Source organism: Pinus tabuliformis, chromosome 3_1 (assembly GCF_031772625.1).
Source record: "Pinus tabuliformis cultivar Carrire ecotype Pingquan chromosome 3_1, CPIR1, whole genome shotgun sequence".
Lineage (NCBI taxonomy): Eukaryota > Viridiplantae > Streptophyta > Pinopsida > Pinales > Pinaceae > Pinus > Pinus tabuliformis.
In genome coordinates, this window is record NC_142301.1 from 652610768 (window position 1) to 652629291 (window position 18524).

Below are 18524 nucleotides of genomic sequence, written 5' to 3' on the forward strand. Positions count from 1 at the left end.
ACAGAGGCGCTTCAATAACAAAGCAGACCTATCCAATAAGAAGAGTTGAAAGAGAGAGAAACATAAGATACCACATAAAAAACGCTTCGTGGAAGAAGCGATACCACCATGGAGAGATATTGAAAAACATATGGAATAAATGAGAGCCATAATCTGTAAACGCAACCCCAAGAAAGTGAAAGCATGTCCCATAAAAGAGCATGTTAATCTGAAAGAGGCAGGAGGCCCGTGATTGAGATCAGAATGGAGTGCAAGGGCATCCTGGAGTTCTGGAAAATGCAAGCATTTCGCCATTTCCATAGGAACCAACAGGTGAGGATAAACAGTGAACACCAGCACGGATTCTTCGCGTGCCACCAGAAGAAAGCATCCTGAACAGATGAAAAAACCTGATGAGGAAAACCATAAATCAAAGATAATTCATACCAGATATTAGAAGATGAGGCGCAGGTGAAGAACATGTGCAAGTTTGTTTCAGCTTCCGAAAGGCACATTTGGCATCTACCCGGTCCCTGCCAACCCTTCCTTTGAAGAACCTCCCATGTGAGGTTCCTGTCCGAGAAGAGAAGCCAAGAGAAGAGAATCGTCTTGAGCGGACATGGAGCTTTCCAAAGCTTGAGTGGAAAGATGGGGGAGGGAGGCCGCAGGTCCGATAGGACTGCAGCATAAATATCTCTGATGCTGATAGGCTGAGATGAATTCTGAAGAGACCATATAAGTTCATCTTTAGATCCCACTTGAGTGAAGCCTTTGTTAGAAAACCAGAGGGTAGCCGCTGACCATAAAGGATGAAGAGGGAGGGGCATCGATAATTCCACCACGTCCTTCCATAGGGGGGTCTTTGAAGACCATGATTTAATTAATTTATTCCATGTGAACAAGCCCCTCGAGAAAAAAAAAGATATGAGAGCGGGGGGAATCCTCGATTCCAGATTGAAGACCGTGGGGTCGATGCTGATAAAAATGCAAGATCCTGTGCCAAATTTCCATCTTAAATGCTTGAAGAATAGTGACTGTAACTTTCTGAAGCTTTTCCAAATAGGAGAACCTGTTCTGATGCCCAGAGCGCGCCTTCTGAACCAAAAAGCAATGCTTTTTCCTTTGAGGTATCTTTGATTGATAATAGTACTCCATTGACATTTTCCATAGATGCCTCTGAGAAGGGATTTACATAGAAGCGCTTTTCCAAAAGAAGGCATATGCAGAAGACCCCATCCGCCCAACTTCTTCGGCCTAGCAATGGATTCCCACTTTACCAGATGGATTTTCGACTGATAAGATCTGCCGCCCCATAGAAAAGTGGCAGCCAGAGAGGCCATTTTATTTAAAATGGAAGCAGGAAGAAGGAAAAGATGGCTCCAATAGACCGCCAGTTGGGAAAGAACGGACTGAACCAAAATGAATCTACCCGCCAAGGATAAAAAGCGCATCTCCCAGCATGAGATTTTGTTATAAAAACGCTCGATCAGCCACTGCCAGTCCCGTGCACAATAACCTTTTGCTTTTAGGTGAAAACCAAGGTATTTAAACCCATCCTTTATCAGAGCGAGATTTATGCCAAAAAGATCAGCGATCCATTGAGCCAAGTCCAGATTTGATTCATTGTGATATAACGTGGTCTTGTCTCTGTTGATAGAGAGGCCAGTTGCAGAATGAAATTTCTGAAAAATCGCATGAAGGCATAACCAAGAAGATTTGCATAACATGGCAAAGAGGAGAATATCATCTACAAAAAGGTTATGAGAGAGAGAAATGTCCTTGCAAATCTTGATCGGCCTGCACCTCCCTTCCTGAACGGCCAGATTGATCTGAGAGCTGAGAGAGTTCATCACGAGAATAAAAAGAAGAGGAGAAAGAGGGCATCCCTGGCGGAGGCCCCTTTCAGCTGGGAAGAAGGAAGATGGGATGCCGTTTATAAGAACAGAGTAATTAACGTTTTCAACACACGCCATAATCCATTTTATACCCTGAGCTCTTAATCCGATTTTGGCGAGAAGAATCCTGAGGAAGCCCCAGTCTACGCAATCGTAGGCCTTTTTGAGATCAATCTTTAGGACAGCGGCATCTATGTTTTTTGTTGAGATTGAAAAAAGGCATTCCTGCGTCATTGCAACAACATCCATAATGAGCCTGTCTTTTAAAAAAGCATGTTGTTCCTTTGATATGAAGGAATTTAAAACAGCCTTCAGCCTTTCCGCAATAATCTTTGATGAGATTTTATATAGGGTATTGCATAGGGCAATCGGCCGAAAATCAGAGAGAGATTCCGATTTGACCTTCTTTGGTATAAGAGCAATAAAGGTGGCGGAGAGTGAACTGTGAATGTGCCCAGACATGCGGGAGGCATCCACCATGCCCAAAAGACCCTCTTTGAACAGATCATAGAAATGACTGAAGAACTCGATAGGCAGACCATCGGGCCCCGGACTTTTGTCCCTTTTGAGCTTTTTAATGGTATCGAGGAGCTCGCCTTCCGTAATTGGCTTAATGAATTGTTCATTAGCGCCCTCATTGAACATTTCAGGCACCTGCTCCACAGCCCAAAGAGAATCAAGCGCATCGCTATCCGACCTTTTATATAGATTTTGAAAAAATCTAGAGGCTTCTACGGAAATGTCCTGTTGAGAGTGGAAGAAACCCCCCTCGCCATCCTCAATCTTCCAAATGGAATTCTTTGCCCGGCGTGCATTTGCGAAATTGTGGAAGAACTTGGAATTTCGATCACCCTCCCTGAGCCATGTCGCTCTGCTCTTTAGTCTCCATAATGCTTCCTCCTTTTGAAGCAGCTCTTGTTTCTTTTTTTCCAGGGATGTGATGCGGATTTTCTGCTCGAAAGACAGACCATTGAAAAGGGTCGAATCAGAAAGATAGCATAATTCTTTTTTGATGTCGATTAACTCCTGTTTGTCCACCTTCCGCTTCTTTATCTGCCAATCCTTTGCTGCTTTCCTCAGCAATTGGATTTTCTCCCGGAAAGTATATAAGAAAGCCTCATCCGATTGATGAATGTCCCGCCAGGAGCTAGCCATGAAATCGTTGAAAGATCTATCGTCGAGGAGGGAGCCGTTAAATTTGAACGGGTAGCCGAGCTTGCAATTGATGTTCTTCCATTCCAGGATGATGGGTCTGTGATCCGAGGAGGGCTCCAAACCTGTTCTTGCCATAGGCATACCCCAACTTTCAATAAGGCTGGCATTTATAATAAAACGATCTAATCTTTTGGCGATGAAAGCTGAGCCCGTCCTGCCATTTTCCCAAGTTGGGACCATTTTCTCAGGAATTATATCAACTAGATTTCTGATTAGGAGCTCCCGACGCATTTTATCGGCCATGCGGTCCTGCTTTCTGCAACAACCCCAACATTCAGCAGAGTTGAGGGTCAAGTTTAGATCACCTGCAATTAATAATGATTTTATATCAAGAATCTCAGAACCAAACAGCTTGTCCCAGAATGGAGATCTGTCCCTATAGGGTGCATATATATTTAATATATTGATGATCTGAGGCCTTCCTCTGATAGAGGCCGAGAGGAGGATCCCAGCACAACATTTAAAAGCCTTTGCTCTGACCAAGACCGGGTTTCACAAGACTGCCAGACCACCTGACATACCTTCCGCTCCTGTAGCGACCATATACCAAGAGGGGAACATTCTTCTGAAGAAAGCCAACGAGTCTGAACTAGAATGCATAGTTTCCTGTATAAAAATGATGAAAGGATGAGCAGAAACGAGAGTCTCTTTGAGCGCCAGGAATTTTGGGGCGGCACCCAAACCCCGAATGTTAAAAGATACTAAGAAGGTCATTTGGAGGCTTGACCAGCCTGACATGCTCTAAGAGGCTGCGAAACAGGAGGTTCCATGATTGGGACTTCCACAAGAGACAAATTTGTAACCCCCAGGTCGGAAGCGATCGTCCTGCCGCGGAAGTGGCGGCTTCCTCCTTTTTGTTTTTTCCGGACAGTGATATTTTTTGCTGAGTTGGGACTAATAGATGGGAAGGACGGCTTATGAATAGTGAGAGGTTCGAGAATGGATGGATTCCGCTGTAAGAGAAAGTCAATATCACTATCGAGATTGTTGATAGGAGACTGCGATGGGGAGTTGAAAGGGGTGGGGGATGACAACGGTTCCTTACCCTTTTGCGAGGCAGGGGCAGGCCTATTAGGAGATGGCGATGAGGAAGTGATCATGATAGGATGAGACCCCACCACGAAGTCTGCTTTGTTCTTTTCCTGTGGAGAGGGCACGGGGTTCTCAAGGAGCGGCTCAGGGATGGGCGGACATTGAAAATTCGCACATTTTGGAGACTTTGATTGAAACTGAGAGTTGAGCTGTGAACATCGAAGATCCGTTGACTGAAAAGAGAAATGATTTTTAGAATTACATATGTCTTCAGAAAGGGAGTCTGGCCCCGAACCTCTTTTCTTATCAGAAGGATGCCTGTTCGCCCTGAAATTTGATCGGTGCCTGCAGTTCCTGATGAGGTGACCTGTTCGATGGCAACAGGAGCATCGAAAAGGGATGCCCCAGAAATCAAGTCTCTGACAGATTTTGAAGCCCTCCCATGAAATTTCAAGCTGATCAGGGTAGCCTCCCTTATAAGGCTTCTCAATAAGAATCCATGCGATTCTTTTGTCCTTCTCCCCCCTGACCCATGGGTTGACATATATGAGTTTACCAACTGCATCCCCGATCATTATGAGAGATTCAGTCGTCCATAATTCCAAGGGCAGGTTTGGAAGCTTAACCCAGATCATGTTGTGAGATGGAGTATTCTTGAGGGGATCGAAGCCCATGTACCATCTTGACAAGGAAATAAAGCTTCGACCGAACACCCATGGCCTGTTTAAGATCAATTCTAAATTAGATTCTTTCTGAAAGTGGAAAGAGAGCCAGTCTTTCATGAGACGAGAAATAATTGGAGTATAGCCTATGAGTGGAGACCATGTAGCAGATATCCATTCCCGCATCTTTTCCACATTCATTTCTGGAAAATACCATTTCCCGACAAGAGCGAGTTTTTGGAGACTGTCTATCCTTTGAGACAGCGAAGAGCTGGTGACTGAAACAACTTTAGGAGGGGGAATGGTTTTGACCGGTTCTCTGAGCTTGCGAGGATGCCAACCGTGGACAGGCAATTTATTTTTGGGAGAGAGTGGGCCCCTCATTGAATCATGAGACACTTCAGGAAAGAGCAAGTCATTCACCGTGGCATGCCAGCTGTGATCCTAGGAGGCATTTTCACGAGCAGCTTCCGCTTCGATGGCCGCTCGAAAAAGAGCTTGCGTGGCAGGAGAGTCACTGTTTGCTAACATTCTAGTCAGAAGAAAGAGATCGAAAAAGGGAAGCCGAAGTGCCCCAGACAGTACTAGAAAGATCTCTATAAAAGATCCGACAGAGAGATTAACCTGGAGAAGTACATAGATATAATCCTCTCGGAAAGATTTGTCAGAGACTCTGGACAGAAACAAGAAATAGAAATTAAGAAGGAGGCTGATTAGATATCTGTGTACAGAAAAAGGAAGGTCAAGGACGGAGGAAGATTAATACGAAGTCTCTAGATGGGCTAAAACCAGCCGTCAAAATGTCAAATAGGAGGAGAAAGGGTGACCGATGCGAAAGGAGAAGCAAGTTGCCACCTGAGATAATCCAGAGAGGTCATTAAGAGCCTCTAGACCCACCGGAAAAGAAATTTGAAATCTTGATTCCGAGACAAGGAGAGTCACCGGAAAAACTATAGCTGCAGGGGGAGGAATCGATGCATGGATGCCCCTGGAGGAGATCGAAAAACTAGAGACAAATGGCCTATGCTGCTGGCTGATCGTTGCAGTCAAAGCAACAACAATAAACACGGATAATGCACCACCATCGCCCAATACGGAAGCGGAGGTCCGAACAGGGGCTATAGACATAGAAAGAAGCTATAATTCTATTGAAAAAGGATTTCAGCATGATAATCAGATAAAAATAGGATGATTATCAGATAAACATAAGATAAACCATTTGCTTCCTGTGAGAAGACTGTTATCTTATGTGAAAGATTCCATGAAAGAGGTACGAGAAAAAACGACGAAAAACTTTTAGGCTTTTACTAACAAAACCTGTATAAAAACTATTGAAAGCTATAGAGAGATGACTGACCTGTAAGCGAAGCGCGCGAAGAACCAGAGAGCCGAGTCGAAAAGATTTACCAGGCGACCATGCATGCGATTGGAAGCCAGAAAAAAGACTAAGGAAAGAGAGCCGTGTGGGCGAAAACCCCCAGACCGAGAGGGCAGAGGAAGAAAAAAAAAATGTAAAGGACCGCTAGGGAGGGGATATAAAGCAGAGAAACTTCAGGACAGATGTTAAGCTTCTTGCATGGATGAAAGGAGCAAACTTAAGACACGTACCGGCTCCATGCATGGAGACAGCATATGTTGAAACCTCCCATGGCAGATTAAGATTGGATATTGCAGGGATTGGTGGAGAGAATGGCTTCTGACACCTATTCGACTATCATCGGCTCCCCCGTCCCGCGCGCTCTACCAAACCCAACTCACGAAAGTATACTTACTTAGAGACATAGTAAATAAATAAAAATATAAATAAACTAGAGATAGGGTAAATAAATAAAACAAACCTCTTTTATATTTATTCCATAAACTTCTTTATATTTACGAAAACTCACAAAATATGTTTTATTTAGGTGAAGCCTATGGGCCAAATACCATGGGACAAATAATTATTAATACCATGGGTCAAATACCATATTTATAAAAGAGGTATGGTAAATAAATAAATATAAAAGAGGTATAAAGAGGTATGATAAATAAATAAAAATATATCAAATAGGATTACAAATCAACATCTAATTATATACCAAGCCTATGGGCCAAATACCATGGTAAATAAAAGAGATATGATAAATAAATAAAAATATAAATAAACCAGAGACATGGTAAATAAATAAAACCTCTTTTTATATTTACTCCATAAACCTCTTTATACTTACTAACACTCAAAAAAATAAGTTTTATTTAGGTGACCCCTATGGGCCAAATTATTATTAATACCATACAAAAAAATATTATTAACCCTAATATTAATATTAAATAATAATAATAATAATAATAATTATTATTATTATTAAAACTAATATTCATATTAATATATTATAATATTAATATTATTAAATTTAATAACTTTGGATTAAATTAATAAATCATGATATATATTAACTAGCCCTAAGGGTTATTTGTTAAGTTCCTCGCCGATTGGGAGGTCATAGGGTCAATTCTCCTAGACACCCTTAGGGTTAGGTCTTTATAGTTTGGCCGGGGTTGATTTGCCCATATTTTCCTATGTGAAAAAATCATGATATATATTAACTCTAGATATATATGGGGGGGAAGAACAAAGACATAGAGTGATAGAGGTGGAAAGATAGGGGAGTGACAAGGGAGAGATAGATATAAACTTAAGGATAGGGGAGAGGAGGAATGAAGAGAGAGAAAGGGACATGGGTAAGAGATGTAGAGAAGGATAAGAGAGGGAGCGAGATAGTGAGAGGATTAGAGGGCGGAGAGAGAGAGAGAGAGAGAAAGAGAGAGATGGGGGAAGAGAGAGGAAGGTAGGAGAGAAAGGGAGAGAGAGGAATTGCAAGAGAGTAGGAGAGAGGGAGGGAAGAAGAAATACATAGAGTGAGAAATGGAGAGAGAGGAAGTGACAAGGGACATATGGAGAGAGAGAGAGTATGTTTAGGGGTGAGATAAAGAGACAAAGAAAGAGATATTGAGATATGGGGGGAGAGAAAGAGAGAGGGAGGGATATAGTAACATAGTTTGAGAGAGAGAGAGAGAGAGATGGGGGAAGAGAAAGGATTGGAGGGAGGAGAGAGAGAGGGAGAGGGAGAGAGAGTGATTGGGGAGGTGGAGAGAAGGAGGTGAGATAGAGAGGAAGGGAGGGAGAGGGGATGGGAGAGAGAGAAGGAGAGAGGGAGAGAGAGAGATGGAGTTGGAGGGGGAGAGAGAGGGAGAAAATAATAAAAACATAGAGAGATAGAGGTGGATAGAGAGAGGGACTGACAAGGGAGAGATGGAGAGAGAGGAGAGGAGGGAAGCGAGAGAAGAGGAGGGGAGAGAGATAGGGAGAGAAGGGCAAGAGAGAGAGAGGGAGCCACATAGATGGAGGGGAGAGAGAGAAGGGGAGAGGGAGGGAGATAGTGAGCGAGTGAGAGTGAGAGTGAGAGAGAGAGTGATGGGGGGAGAGACAAAGGGAGGTGGGAGAGGAAGGGAGAGATAGGACTAAGAGAGAGACGAAGAGAGAGAGATGGATTTGGAGGGGGAGAGAGAGGGAACGAAGAAGAAAGACATAGAGGGAGAAATGTAGAGAGAGAGAGAGAGAGAGAGAGAGAGAGAGAGAGACAAGGGAGTGATGGAGAGAGAGTGAGGGAGAGAGGAGAGTGGGGGGAAGAGAGAGAGAAGGAGAGACAAGGAAGGAGAGAAGGGGAAGAGAGAGAGGTAGAGAGGAAGAGGGAGGGAGAGAGAGTGTGTACGTTTGGGGTGTGAGGTAGAGAGAGGGCATACGAAAGAGAAACATAGATATGAATATAGATATTATATAGTAATATATAACCAGCCTAGATCCATCTTAACCGGATCTATGAATCACCAAGAGGGATCAAATATCTCGAGGTGCAAACCTTTCCTCAAGTTCTTCACTCAAAAAAGAGGTTTGCACCTCGTGACATTGGATCCCTCTCGGCACTTGATAGATCAGGGTTAAGATGGATCTAAGTTGGTTTTATTTAACTTGGTACTGTATTTGTAACAACCTCCGAGGTAAATGTGCATAAAAAAAAACATAATAGGAACATAAATACAATAAACATATCAACCATCAAAATCCATATATACATCAGTACATTTGCACATGAAAATCAAGGGAATGTATTTTTTCATTAATAAATGCAATGAACCAACTGGAGATGGGACTACCACGTTCCACCCGACCATAGATTGGCTAATCCAAGTCTCTCTTCAGCCAATCAACCCCGTGCCATATTCTAAGCATGAATGTGGGATCTCATAGAACACATCAATCAAATCTCATCCAGGGCTTCCAGAGGACACCCACCTCAACCCATCAAACAATGATTCCATCTCATGGTCGGACATCACCAAAAACCATCATTAGATTGGTCTCCATCCAAGCCTTCAAGAGCGTTTGTCCAACCAAGGCTTCCAAAACTAGTAACTCAACCCACAATTTATACAGGGCTTCCAGAGCGTTTGTCCAACCAAGGATTCCAGGACTAGTAACTCAACATGCTACGAGCTTCCAAAGCATTTGTCCAACAAGGGCTTCCAGGACTAGTAACTCAACACAAGCTGTTACAGGGCGTCCAGAGCGTTTGTTCAACCAGGGCTTTTAGGACTAGTAACTCAACCCAAGCTATGGAAAATGAGAACCAACCAAAACAAAGAAATGAAATTAAACCCACAATCACCATGGCTATCCAGGAAATGGCAAGGCTATCCAATTGACTGTCAATCTCGGTCATCCTCGATGCCAATGATACATCATAACCAAGAAACCACATGCATGTGCCATGCATGCCAAAACTAGTGAGGAAATCATACATGCAACTCGGTACTTGCAAGAAAATCTAAAGTAGCTGCTAATGTCAATGCCTTCTTGCACTTTCTTGCTCTTCCTTTGCCTTCTTGCTTCAAGAATCTAAGTATGCCACACCCTCCAAGAGTACTCCAAGAAAACTCTAAGTAACCAAGAGTATGAGAGAAAGAGAGAGAGAGAATAATGAGAGAGATCCAAAACTGAACTCACCAAGTTTTTTCCACTGATCCTCATAAGCCTTTTTATTAATGAGGCCTCTATTTTCTTCATTTTCCATTATTTTCCTTCAATTTCCTCCTCACATGCAAAATGTGACCTTTCACCTTCCTTTTCTCCTAATTTCCATTATTTTCATAAATAAATGTGCCAAAATACCTTTTTGCCTCTTTAATGCCTTAGCCATTGCCTTTCCCAATTTCCTTAGCCATAAAAAACTAAATGAACACCCCTTAGGATGTCCTGCCCATTATTTAGTTTGGAATACGTGTCCCATCATCCGTGGTATTTATGTATTTTTACATGGAATTTTCATGAGGGTTGTTAAAGAACCCTCCCCCTTGGGGGAACAATGTCCTCGGTGTTCAATGACACCTATAACCAAAAGACTTTTGAAAACAAAACATACCGCCCATGGAGTTTTATAAGACAACTCGTTGCAGTATTTACAATGAAATATCTGCTCAAAATGAAAACATCATGACAACATGACAACATACCGCATACTAGAGCTTTATAACATAGCTCATTATGGTATTTACAATAACCACATATACATATACACATATGTACATTTTCTCAACCATAAAATAATATAATATGATGCCGCAGCAAGGGAATCTAGAGGCTCACACCTCCACCCTCAAAGTAATACTAGGATCCACCTCCTTCCTAGGAAGTCCAGAATACACTGCAAATTCAAATTTGCATCCAATGTCCAACGTTATAAGCCCGTGCCACTTATCCTCTCAGTGAACAGTTACCAGCTCATTGTTCCACGACGCACTCCCAATGTGCATCTGATTCCATATAGCAATGCTAATGACTAAAACAAATCCATCTGTGACCTTCCCTTCTCTGCTACACAGTCCCTCGAGAATTTGGTCACCCCTTCCATGTAGTCACTCACCTTCCAAGTTCCGCTAGCACCCCCATCTTGGGCAGCCCATCCCTTGGAAAGGCTTCCTCGCATCAGAAGATACAAAAACCAAGGCATATACCTGCCTCAACACATCATACCGGTCATAACATGCTCATGAAAATCAGTGGATACTATTGGGTAGCAGTGCCCCACAATGGGCTTGTTCCTGAAGTGCTTTACCAACATACTACTACCTGTTTCAATTCCTTTGTTGCTGCTAATTCTTGTAGTCGATTTCAACCACCCAACTGGGCTTGCTCATTCTTCCTATACCAAGAACATAACTTCCATTAGATTCAAAATAAATTGAAATAACTTCAAATGATACCTCATTGGTAGTTCGTCCATAAGGTACACTTGTAATCATGTTTGCTTCTTGTCACAAGAAGTCAACTAGCATCTTTGACCAAATCAACATGTATAAAAATATCACATTAGGTTAGCTCAAAACACAACTATCATAGATCAAAATCATAAATCACATGTAACCATCATAAACCATAATCATAGATCACATATAATCATCATATACCATAGTCATAAATCACATGCATAATAAAATTGAAATAAAACAATGATACTTATCCTTTCCTCAATCCTTAGCTTCTCCCTTTGTCTTTGTTCCATACGCACTTCAGGTCGGTTGCTACACTCAACAAACACCCAATGCCTTCTCCTCAACCATGTGCATAGACACATAGTATGCATCACACACATACAACCACACGACATACCTCACCATGCAATACATGCATCTACACTTGACATACAACACATACACCTACACCCAGTGTACAACACAGTGCATCCCTTTAAACCTGATGTGGAATACCACCCAATACATGTACCTACACAGTGTTAGGATATTCCGACACATAGGAAATAGTTAAGTATAACTTGGTCTAGTATAGAGTTAGGTAAAGTGTGTTTCTTTACTATGTACATTTTGTAACTTACAATCCGACGGTCACGATATGTAGTGATCCGACGGTTCATTCTCTCCTCGGTATTACCAACACTTGATCCGTGGCTTAACACCCGATTGGTCCATGATCTCTATTTAAAGAGCATGGAGGGTCATTTGTAGGTTAATCTGTCTATGAGAGAAGCATATGTAAATTTTCATTCTTTTATTAATAAATTGCTTGAAGTGGCCGCGTTGGCTCAGGGCATGGACTGTTTCCCTCTTTGAGGGTTTTAACCACGTCAAAATATTGCTGTATTGATCTGTGATCTATTTGTGAGCGGTGTCCTTTGGTGTTCTGTCTGAGGAACTTACCCTGTAAATTCCTACATGGTATCAGAGCTATTTGAGGGCCGCATTCGTTGGTGATCCAAATCTGAAGCCGGTAGAATTGCATCCGACTGCCGTTTCCTAGATCTACTATTTCTGACTACTTTCGGGCCGAGGGGACTGCTCTATTGTGTTGGGAGCATCTGTTCCAGTGAGGAACCTCTTTCGTTTCATGCGAAAATGTTTCCGGTAGCCCTAGCTACGTCATTTTTAAGATCTGGAGGTATACAGTGTTTATTTGTAGTTTACAGTTATTTTCTCTCTGTTTATTTCAGTATCGGTTTATTTAGTTTTTTTTTATTACTGGATCTGAACGTTTCATTTCTGCGTATGCTCTTTGCCCTGCGACTCTGTGCGATCTGAGCAAATCAGAAACAGAAAGGAAGGATTTTTTCTCATGCGTATGCTCTTTTCCACTGCGCCTTAGTGTGATCTCGGAAAATCAGAAACATTGAGAAAAATATTTAGTTTCCGGCTAAAGCTAACTTCGAGCCGCAAGGTTCATTTTTTTTGTATGTCCGTGTTGGGTTTTGTGTTTTTTGTTTTGTAGGGAAAAAGAGCTTTCTCAAAGCAAGCACACAACCCAAAGCTTCAACCCCCCCTCTCTCTCTCTCTCAAACTTTTTGTATAGCTCACTTGGTCCAAAGCTAATTTATGAGAGTAGAGGTCTTGAGTTCAAGTCTCCTTTTTGTGGGGGCGGATTTTTCATTTCCGCACATTCCCGCACTTCGTCGGCATCTTCATCAAATTTTCTTCAAAAAGCCATAACTTCTTCATCCGGAAGCCGTTTTCAGAACCGTTTTTTTTGAAATAGCCTAATTTTTCGAGATATTTCCATTGGTACACTTAGTTTCAGCATCTATAGCTTCAGTTTTTTTTAAAAATGGAAAGTCCATGCCAAGTTATTCTTGATAGCACCAACTACTTCCAATGGTGGTCCTACATTGTGGATTTACTTAGAAGTAAAGGCCTTTACGGAATAGCCACAGGCCAAGAGACCAAACCGAAAGATGAAGACAAGGAAACTAAATGGGAAAATAGGCAAGACCAAGCACGTGGGTTGATAGGGATGTCTATTTATCCAGATCTTAGATTCCATATTGCAGAACTTGATACTCCTGATGAAGCAATGAAACAGATTATTAAAGTCTTTGGAATTAAAAATGAACTTAAAGCCCATCAACTTGAAAATGAATTGCTTACATTGGACCCCAATAATTTTTCTTGCATTGAAGATTTTTTGTCCAAGTTCAAGACCCTTAGACTTCTCTTGGAAGGTGTTAAGATTAAGAAAGAAGATAGTAGCCTTATCTACTCCATTCTTACTAAGTTGGGACCAGCCTATTCTGTGTTTGTTTCCACCTTCCATTCTACAAGAAAAGCCTTCATTTCTCAAGGACAAGCCTACAAGTCCCCTTCCTTTGATTCCTTTTGTGATTCTTTAATAAGAGAACAAGAATAACTCTTACACCTTGGTCTTCTTCATCTTGGAAACTCTTCTAAGAAAGCGTTAGCCGCCCAGTAGCAACCAAATTTAAAGAATACTAAGAAGTCGTATCCTAAAAGGAATGGTCCTAAACCAAACAAGGGTCCTAAGCAATTTCTGCCTCAAAATGAAAAATCATTTCAACAAAATGATAAGACAAATAAAAACAAAGGGAAGAACACTGATAGACATTGCAACTTTTGTAATCGAGATGGCCACTTCGAATCCAAATGCTTTAAGAAGATGGAAGCCTTGGAAGCAGCAATGAAGAAGCATAACATCCATTTGGAGCACTCTTCAACTTCAACTTCATCTTCAGGAATGGCACTTTCTGCATGTGGTTGTCAAGCATCTTGGTCCGCCTATGCACTAAATGTATCTTCTTCTTCTCATTCTCATGAGTGGCTCATTGATTCTGGAGCTTCTTATCACATGGCCAAAAACAAAGCCATGTTTTCTTCTTTAAATGATTTTAACACCAAAAATATATATGTTGGTGATGGTAGATCTCTTAGTGTTGTAGGGACTCGAACTGTTCATATAGACAATGGTCAGTTTAATGATGTATTATGTGTTCCAACCTTATCTTGCAACCTTCTATCTGTATATCAGATAACTCATTCAGGTGAACGTAAAATCGTTGAATTTTCACCTCACGATGTTGTAATTAAGGACCTAAAAGATCCTAGACAGATTTTAGCTACTGGCATTGCTGATGATTCTACAAGTTTGTATAAGTTTCACAACTTTGGGTCATCAAATCTTCCCTCGGTATTTGTTGCTCAGAATGATGAAGTGAGCAAACTTTGGCATGAGCAATTTGGTCACTTAAACTATCGCTCTCTTCAGAATCTATGTAAAGAAAATATGGTGATAGGTCTTCCAATGGTATCTTGCAAAGATGGTGTTTGTTCCGGATGTGTACTCGGAAAACATCATCGGGACAGTTTTGAAGAACGTGCCTCTTGGCACGCCTCAGCCCCTTTACAGCTCATGCATAGTGATTTATGTGATCCACTTCCAGTTGCTTCATTCTCTGGCTACATGTATTTCTTAATTTTCATTGATGATTTCTCCAGACGCACTTGGGTATACTTCTTAAAACTCAAGAGTGAAGTATTTAACATGTTCTTGGCCTTTAAGGCCTTTGTTGAAAAACAATTTGGACATCAAATTCTTAAGCTATGATCTGATAATGGCAGAGAATATGTTAAAAACACATTCATCAACTTTTGCACTGAGAATGCAATTCAAATGCAACATACTGTTCCATATACTCCACAACAAAATGGTGTAGCTGAAAGGAAGAATCGCACCTTAAAGGAAATGGCTAATTGTATGCTTCAATCTAAAGGACTTAGTCTTAATTATTGGGTAGAAGCAATTAACTGTGAAAATTACATAATAAATCACACTCCTACTAAGGTTTTAAAGAATATCACTCCAGAAGAAGCATGGAGCTCAATTAAACCAAATGTAAGTCACTTTCGTCTTTTTGGAAGTGAAGCATGGGCCCATATTCGAGATGAGAAGCATAAAGCTTTAGAACCTAAGAGTGAAAAATGTATCTTTGTTGGATATTCTGAAGATGTCAACGGATATAGACTTATTCTACTTAAGTCTAAGAATGTTATCATTAGAAGAGATGTAAAGTTTGCTGAAAATATTTCGGCCTACGAGCCTAGTTCGGCAGATGTGCCACCTCTTCCTATCTCTTCTACTTTTGAAAATATTTCTTCTTCAGATGATGAAAGCGAGGTTGACAATCCTCCCCCACCTTCTCAGGATCCTACTTCAGCTCCTCAGCTTCCAAAATGGGTCCGTGCTACTCGGGATGCAGCAGGTGATATTGCCGGTGATCCTATAGATCAGCGACGTACACGTTCTCAGTTCGATAGAGCCTCTTCTTTACTGGCTCAAGCTTCAGTGAATTATGATCCTGACACCTTTGCAGAAGCTTCAGGCCATCCAGATTGGGAAGCAGCTATGAATGAAGAATATCATTCATTATTGGCAAATGATACATGGGATCTTGTTCCTCTACCAAAGGGACGAAAACTTGTCAGATGCAAATGGGTTTACAGAACCAAGTATGGACCACATGGGAAAGTTGATAAACATAAATCTCGTCTTGTTGCTAAGGGTTTTTCCCAAGTTGAAGGCATTGACTACACTGAAACCTTCTCCCCTATTGCCAAAATGAACTCTATCCGCCTTGTTCTTTCCCTTGCTGCTTCTTTCAAATGGGAAGTCCATCAAATGGATGTTAAATCCGACTTCTTGCATGGGGACTTACATGAAGAAATCTATATGGAACAACCTATTGGCTTTATACAAATAGACTCCAGCCTTGTATGTCAGCTTAAGAAATCCCTTTATGGTCTCAAGCAAGCTCCTCGGGCTTGGCATGCCAAAATGGATAGCTTTCTTTTAGAATCTGGCTTTTCTAGGTGTCATTTTGACAATACTGTTTACACCAAGAAAGTGGGCAAGTCTCTTATCATTCTTGTTCTTTATGTTGATGATCTCATCCTGACTGGCAGTGATCCCAACCTTATAAACCATGTGAAGTCTAGCCTTAAAAGGAAGTTTGAAATGACAGACTTAGGACACTTAAGTTATTTTCTTGGTCTTCAAGCCTTGCAATCCAAGGAAGGTATTTCCCTTTCCTAGTCCAAGTATGCCTGTGATATTCTACGCCATTTTCACATGGAAGACTGTAAGCCATCCCCTTCTCCCTTTCAGTCTGGAGTCAAACTTTCAGTCACTTGTACTTCTCCTAAAGTTGATTCTACCTTATACCATCAACTTGTAGGAAAACTTTTGTATCTAACCCATACTCATCCTGACCTTTCCTTTTCCGTTGGCCTTGTTGCTCAGTTTATGCAAAACCCACATGAAAGTCATTGGAAAACATCTAAAAGAATACTTCGTTATGTTAGAGGTACAGTTCATTTTGGGATTCATTACAGTGCTGAAGTAGCTCCTCTATTGGTTGGTTTCACTGATTCTGATTGGGCTGGCGACCCTGATGATTGGAATTCTACTGCAGGTTATGTGTTCACTCTTGGTTCAGGACCTATTACATGGGCTTGCAAGAAACAAGGTACCATTTCTCTTTCTTCAGCAGAAGCAGAGTATCGTGGTGCCATAGAAGCTAGTAAGGAAGCCTTGTGGCTTCGTCAGATCCTGTCAGAGTTTGGCTTTCAGTAGCAACATCCGACTACACTTTGGTGTGATAATCAAAGTGCCATTCAACTATGCAAAGATCCAGTCCAACATCAGCACAGCAAACACACTGAACTGCACATGCACTTCATCAGAAAGCTCATTCACGACCATGTTCTTGAAGTGCAATATTGTTCAACAGATGATCAAGTTGCATACATCTTTACAAAGGCTCTCACAGAGGCAAAGTTCACTAAACTTCGATTTATGATTGGAGTTCAGGAAGTTGTCACTAAGGGGGGATAGGCTCTAGTGCCTCCTTCCTTCTCCTATTGTGTCATATTTGTAAATCCTTCAATCCTATCCCAAGTTGTTCTTAAGGGGGGACGTTAGGATATTCCGACACATAGGAAATAGTTAAGTATAACTTGGTCTAGTATAGAGTTAGGTAAAGTGTGTTTCTTTACTATGTACATTTTGTAACTTACAATCCGACGGTCATGATATGTAGTGATCCGACGGTTCATTCTCTCCTCGGTATTACCGACACTTGATCCGTGGCTTAACACCCGATTGGTCCATGATATCTATTTAAAGAGCATGGAGGGTCATTTGTAGGTTAATCCGTCTATGAGAGAAGCATATGTACATTTTCATTCTTTTATTAATAAATTTTCTGAAGTGGCCATGTTGGCTCAGGCCGTGGACTGTTTCCCTATTTGAGGGTTTTAACCACGTCAAAATACTGGTGTATTGATCTATGATCTGTTTGTGAGCGGTGTCCTTTGGTGTTCTGTCTGAGGAACTTACCCTGTAAATTACTACACACAGAGTACAACACAACAAGTACACACACTGCAATACCACGACTGCATGATGCACATACATAATACCGCACGCCCATAACACAACATCAACGTTATGCACACAATACCACACGTACACCAGTACCATATGTACAACATGTACACAGTACCACTTATACATTACACCACCTGCACAACGTGTGCACAACATCACATGTACATAGCACCACCTGCACAATGTGTACACAATGCCACATTACACTATACCACTATACAATGTGTACATAGCATCATCTGTACACAACACTGCATATCCAACATCTACATAGCACCATATGCACACATGTCGCATATACGTCATGAAGACAATACAATATGTATACAACACCCCATATGCAATATTCGCACAACCCTATTTGTACCATCTTGTACATAACATTGCATAAATAACATGTACACATGCTATGTATACACAACACCACAAGTGTACACATCATAGATGCAACATGTACAACATATACAACGTATGCTCAACAATAGTACCACACATCCAAAACCACATTGTCCTTACCAAGAAACCTTGCTTCCAGTATCTCATCCATGTTTATCCTAGCATGTCGTAGACCACACTACTTTCACTTTATTGATGTATCCTTCAACATTACCTGTCATAACATAAGCATAGGCATAATACAAGTCTACAATACCAAATCATATCCACATGATACTGACCTCCTGTATTTGTCGTGACTACTCTTCCCAATTGATTCCTCATAGACCAGGAACCTCTTCATGTCATTCTCCTACATAAGCAAACATTCCTCCACAAGCATGGTCCTTGACAACCCTGTTAGATATTAACATAGAGGAGTTGGCACTTCTCTTCAGCGATCAACCACAAGTCGTCTCGGCTGGCTTCTTCACGTGGCAAAGCTGGGGTGATCTCCCACTTCTACAGGAAGCCTCCTCAAAAGAAAACGCAGTCCACCATTTTCCACACAGCTTTCAGGCACAC

The 18524-nt window shown here is 41.5% G+C and overlaps 1 protein-coding gene across 1 annotated transcript in view; it reads right to left on the reverse strand.

The window, feature by feature from the left end:
- Window positions 1-5227: 5227 nt before the first annotated feature.
- Window positions 5228-18524, reverse strand: part of LOC149188741 (putative LRR receptor-like serine/threonine-protein kinase At1g51860) — a 39445-nt gene continuing 26148 nt past the window's right edge. Inside the window, exons 12-13 of the mRNA XM_089410051.1 lie at window positions 5639-5901; window positions 5228-5407 (exon numbers count right to left, since the gene is read on the reverse strand). Coding sequence (XP_089266177.1) covers window positions 5228-5407; window positions 5639-5901 — 443 coding nt within the window. The remainder of the gene's footprint in view (window positions 5408-5638; window positions 5902-18524) is intronic.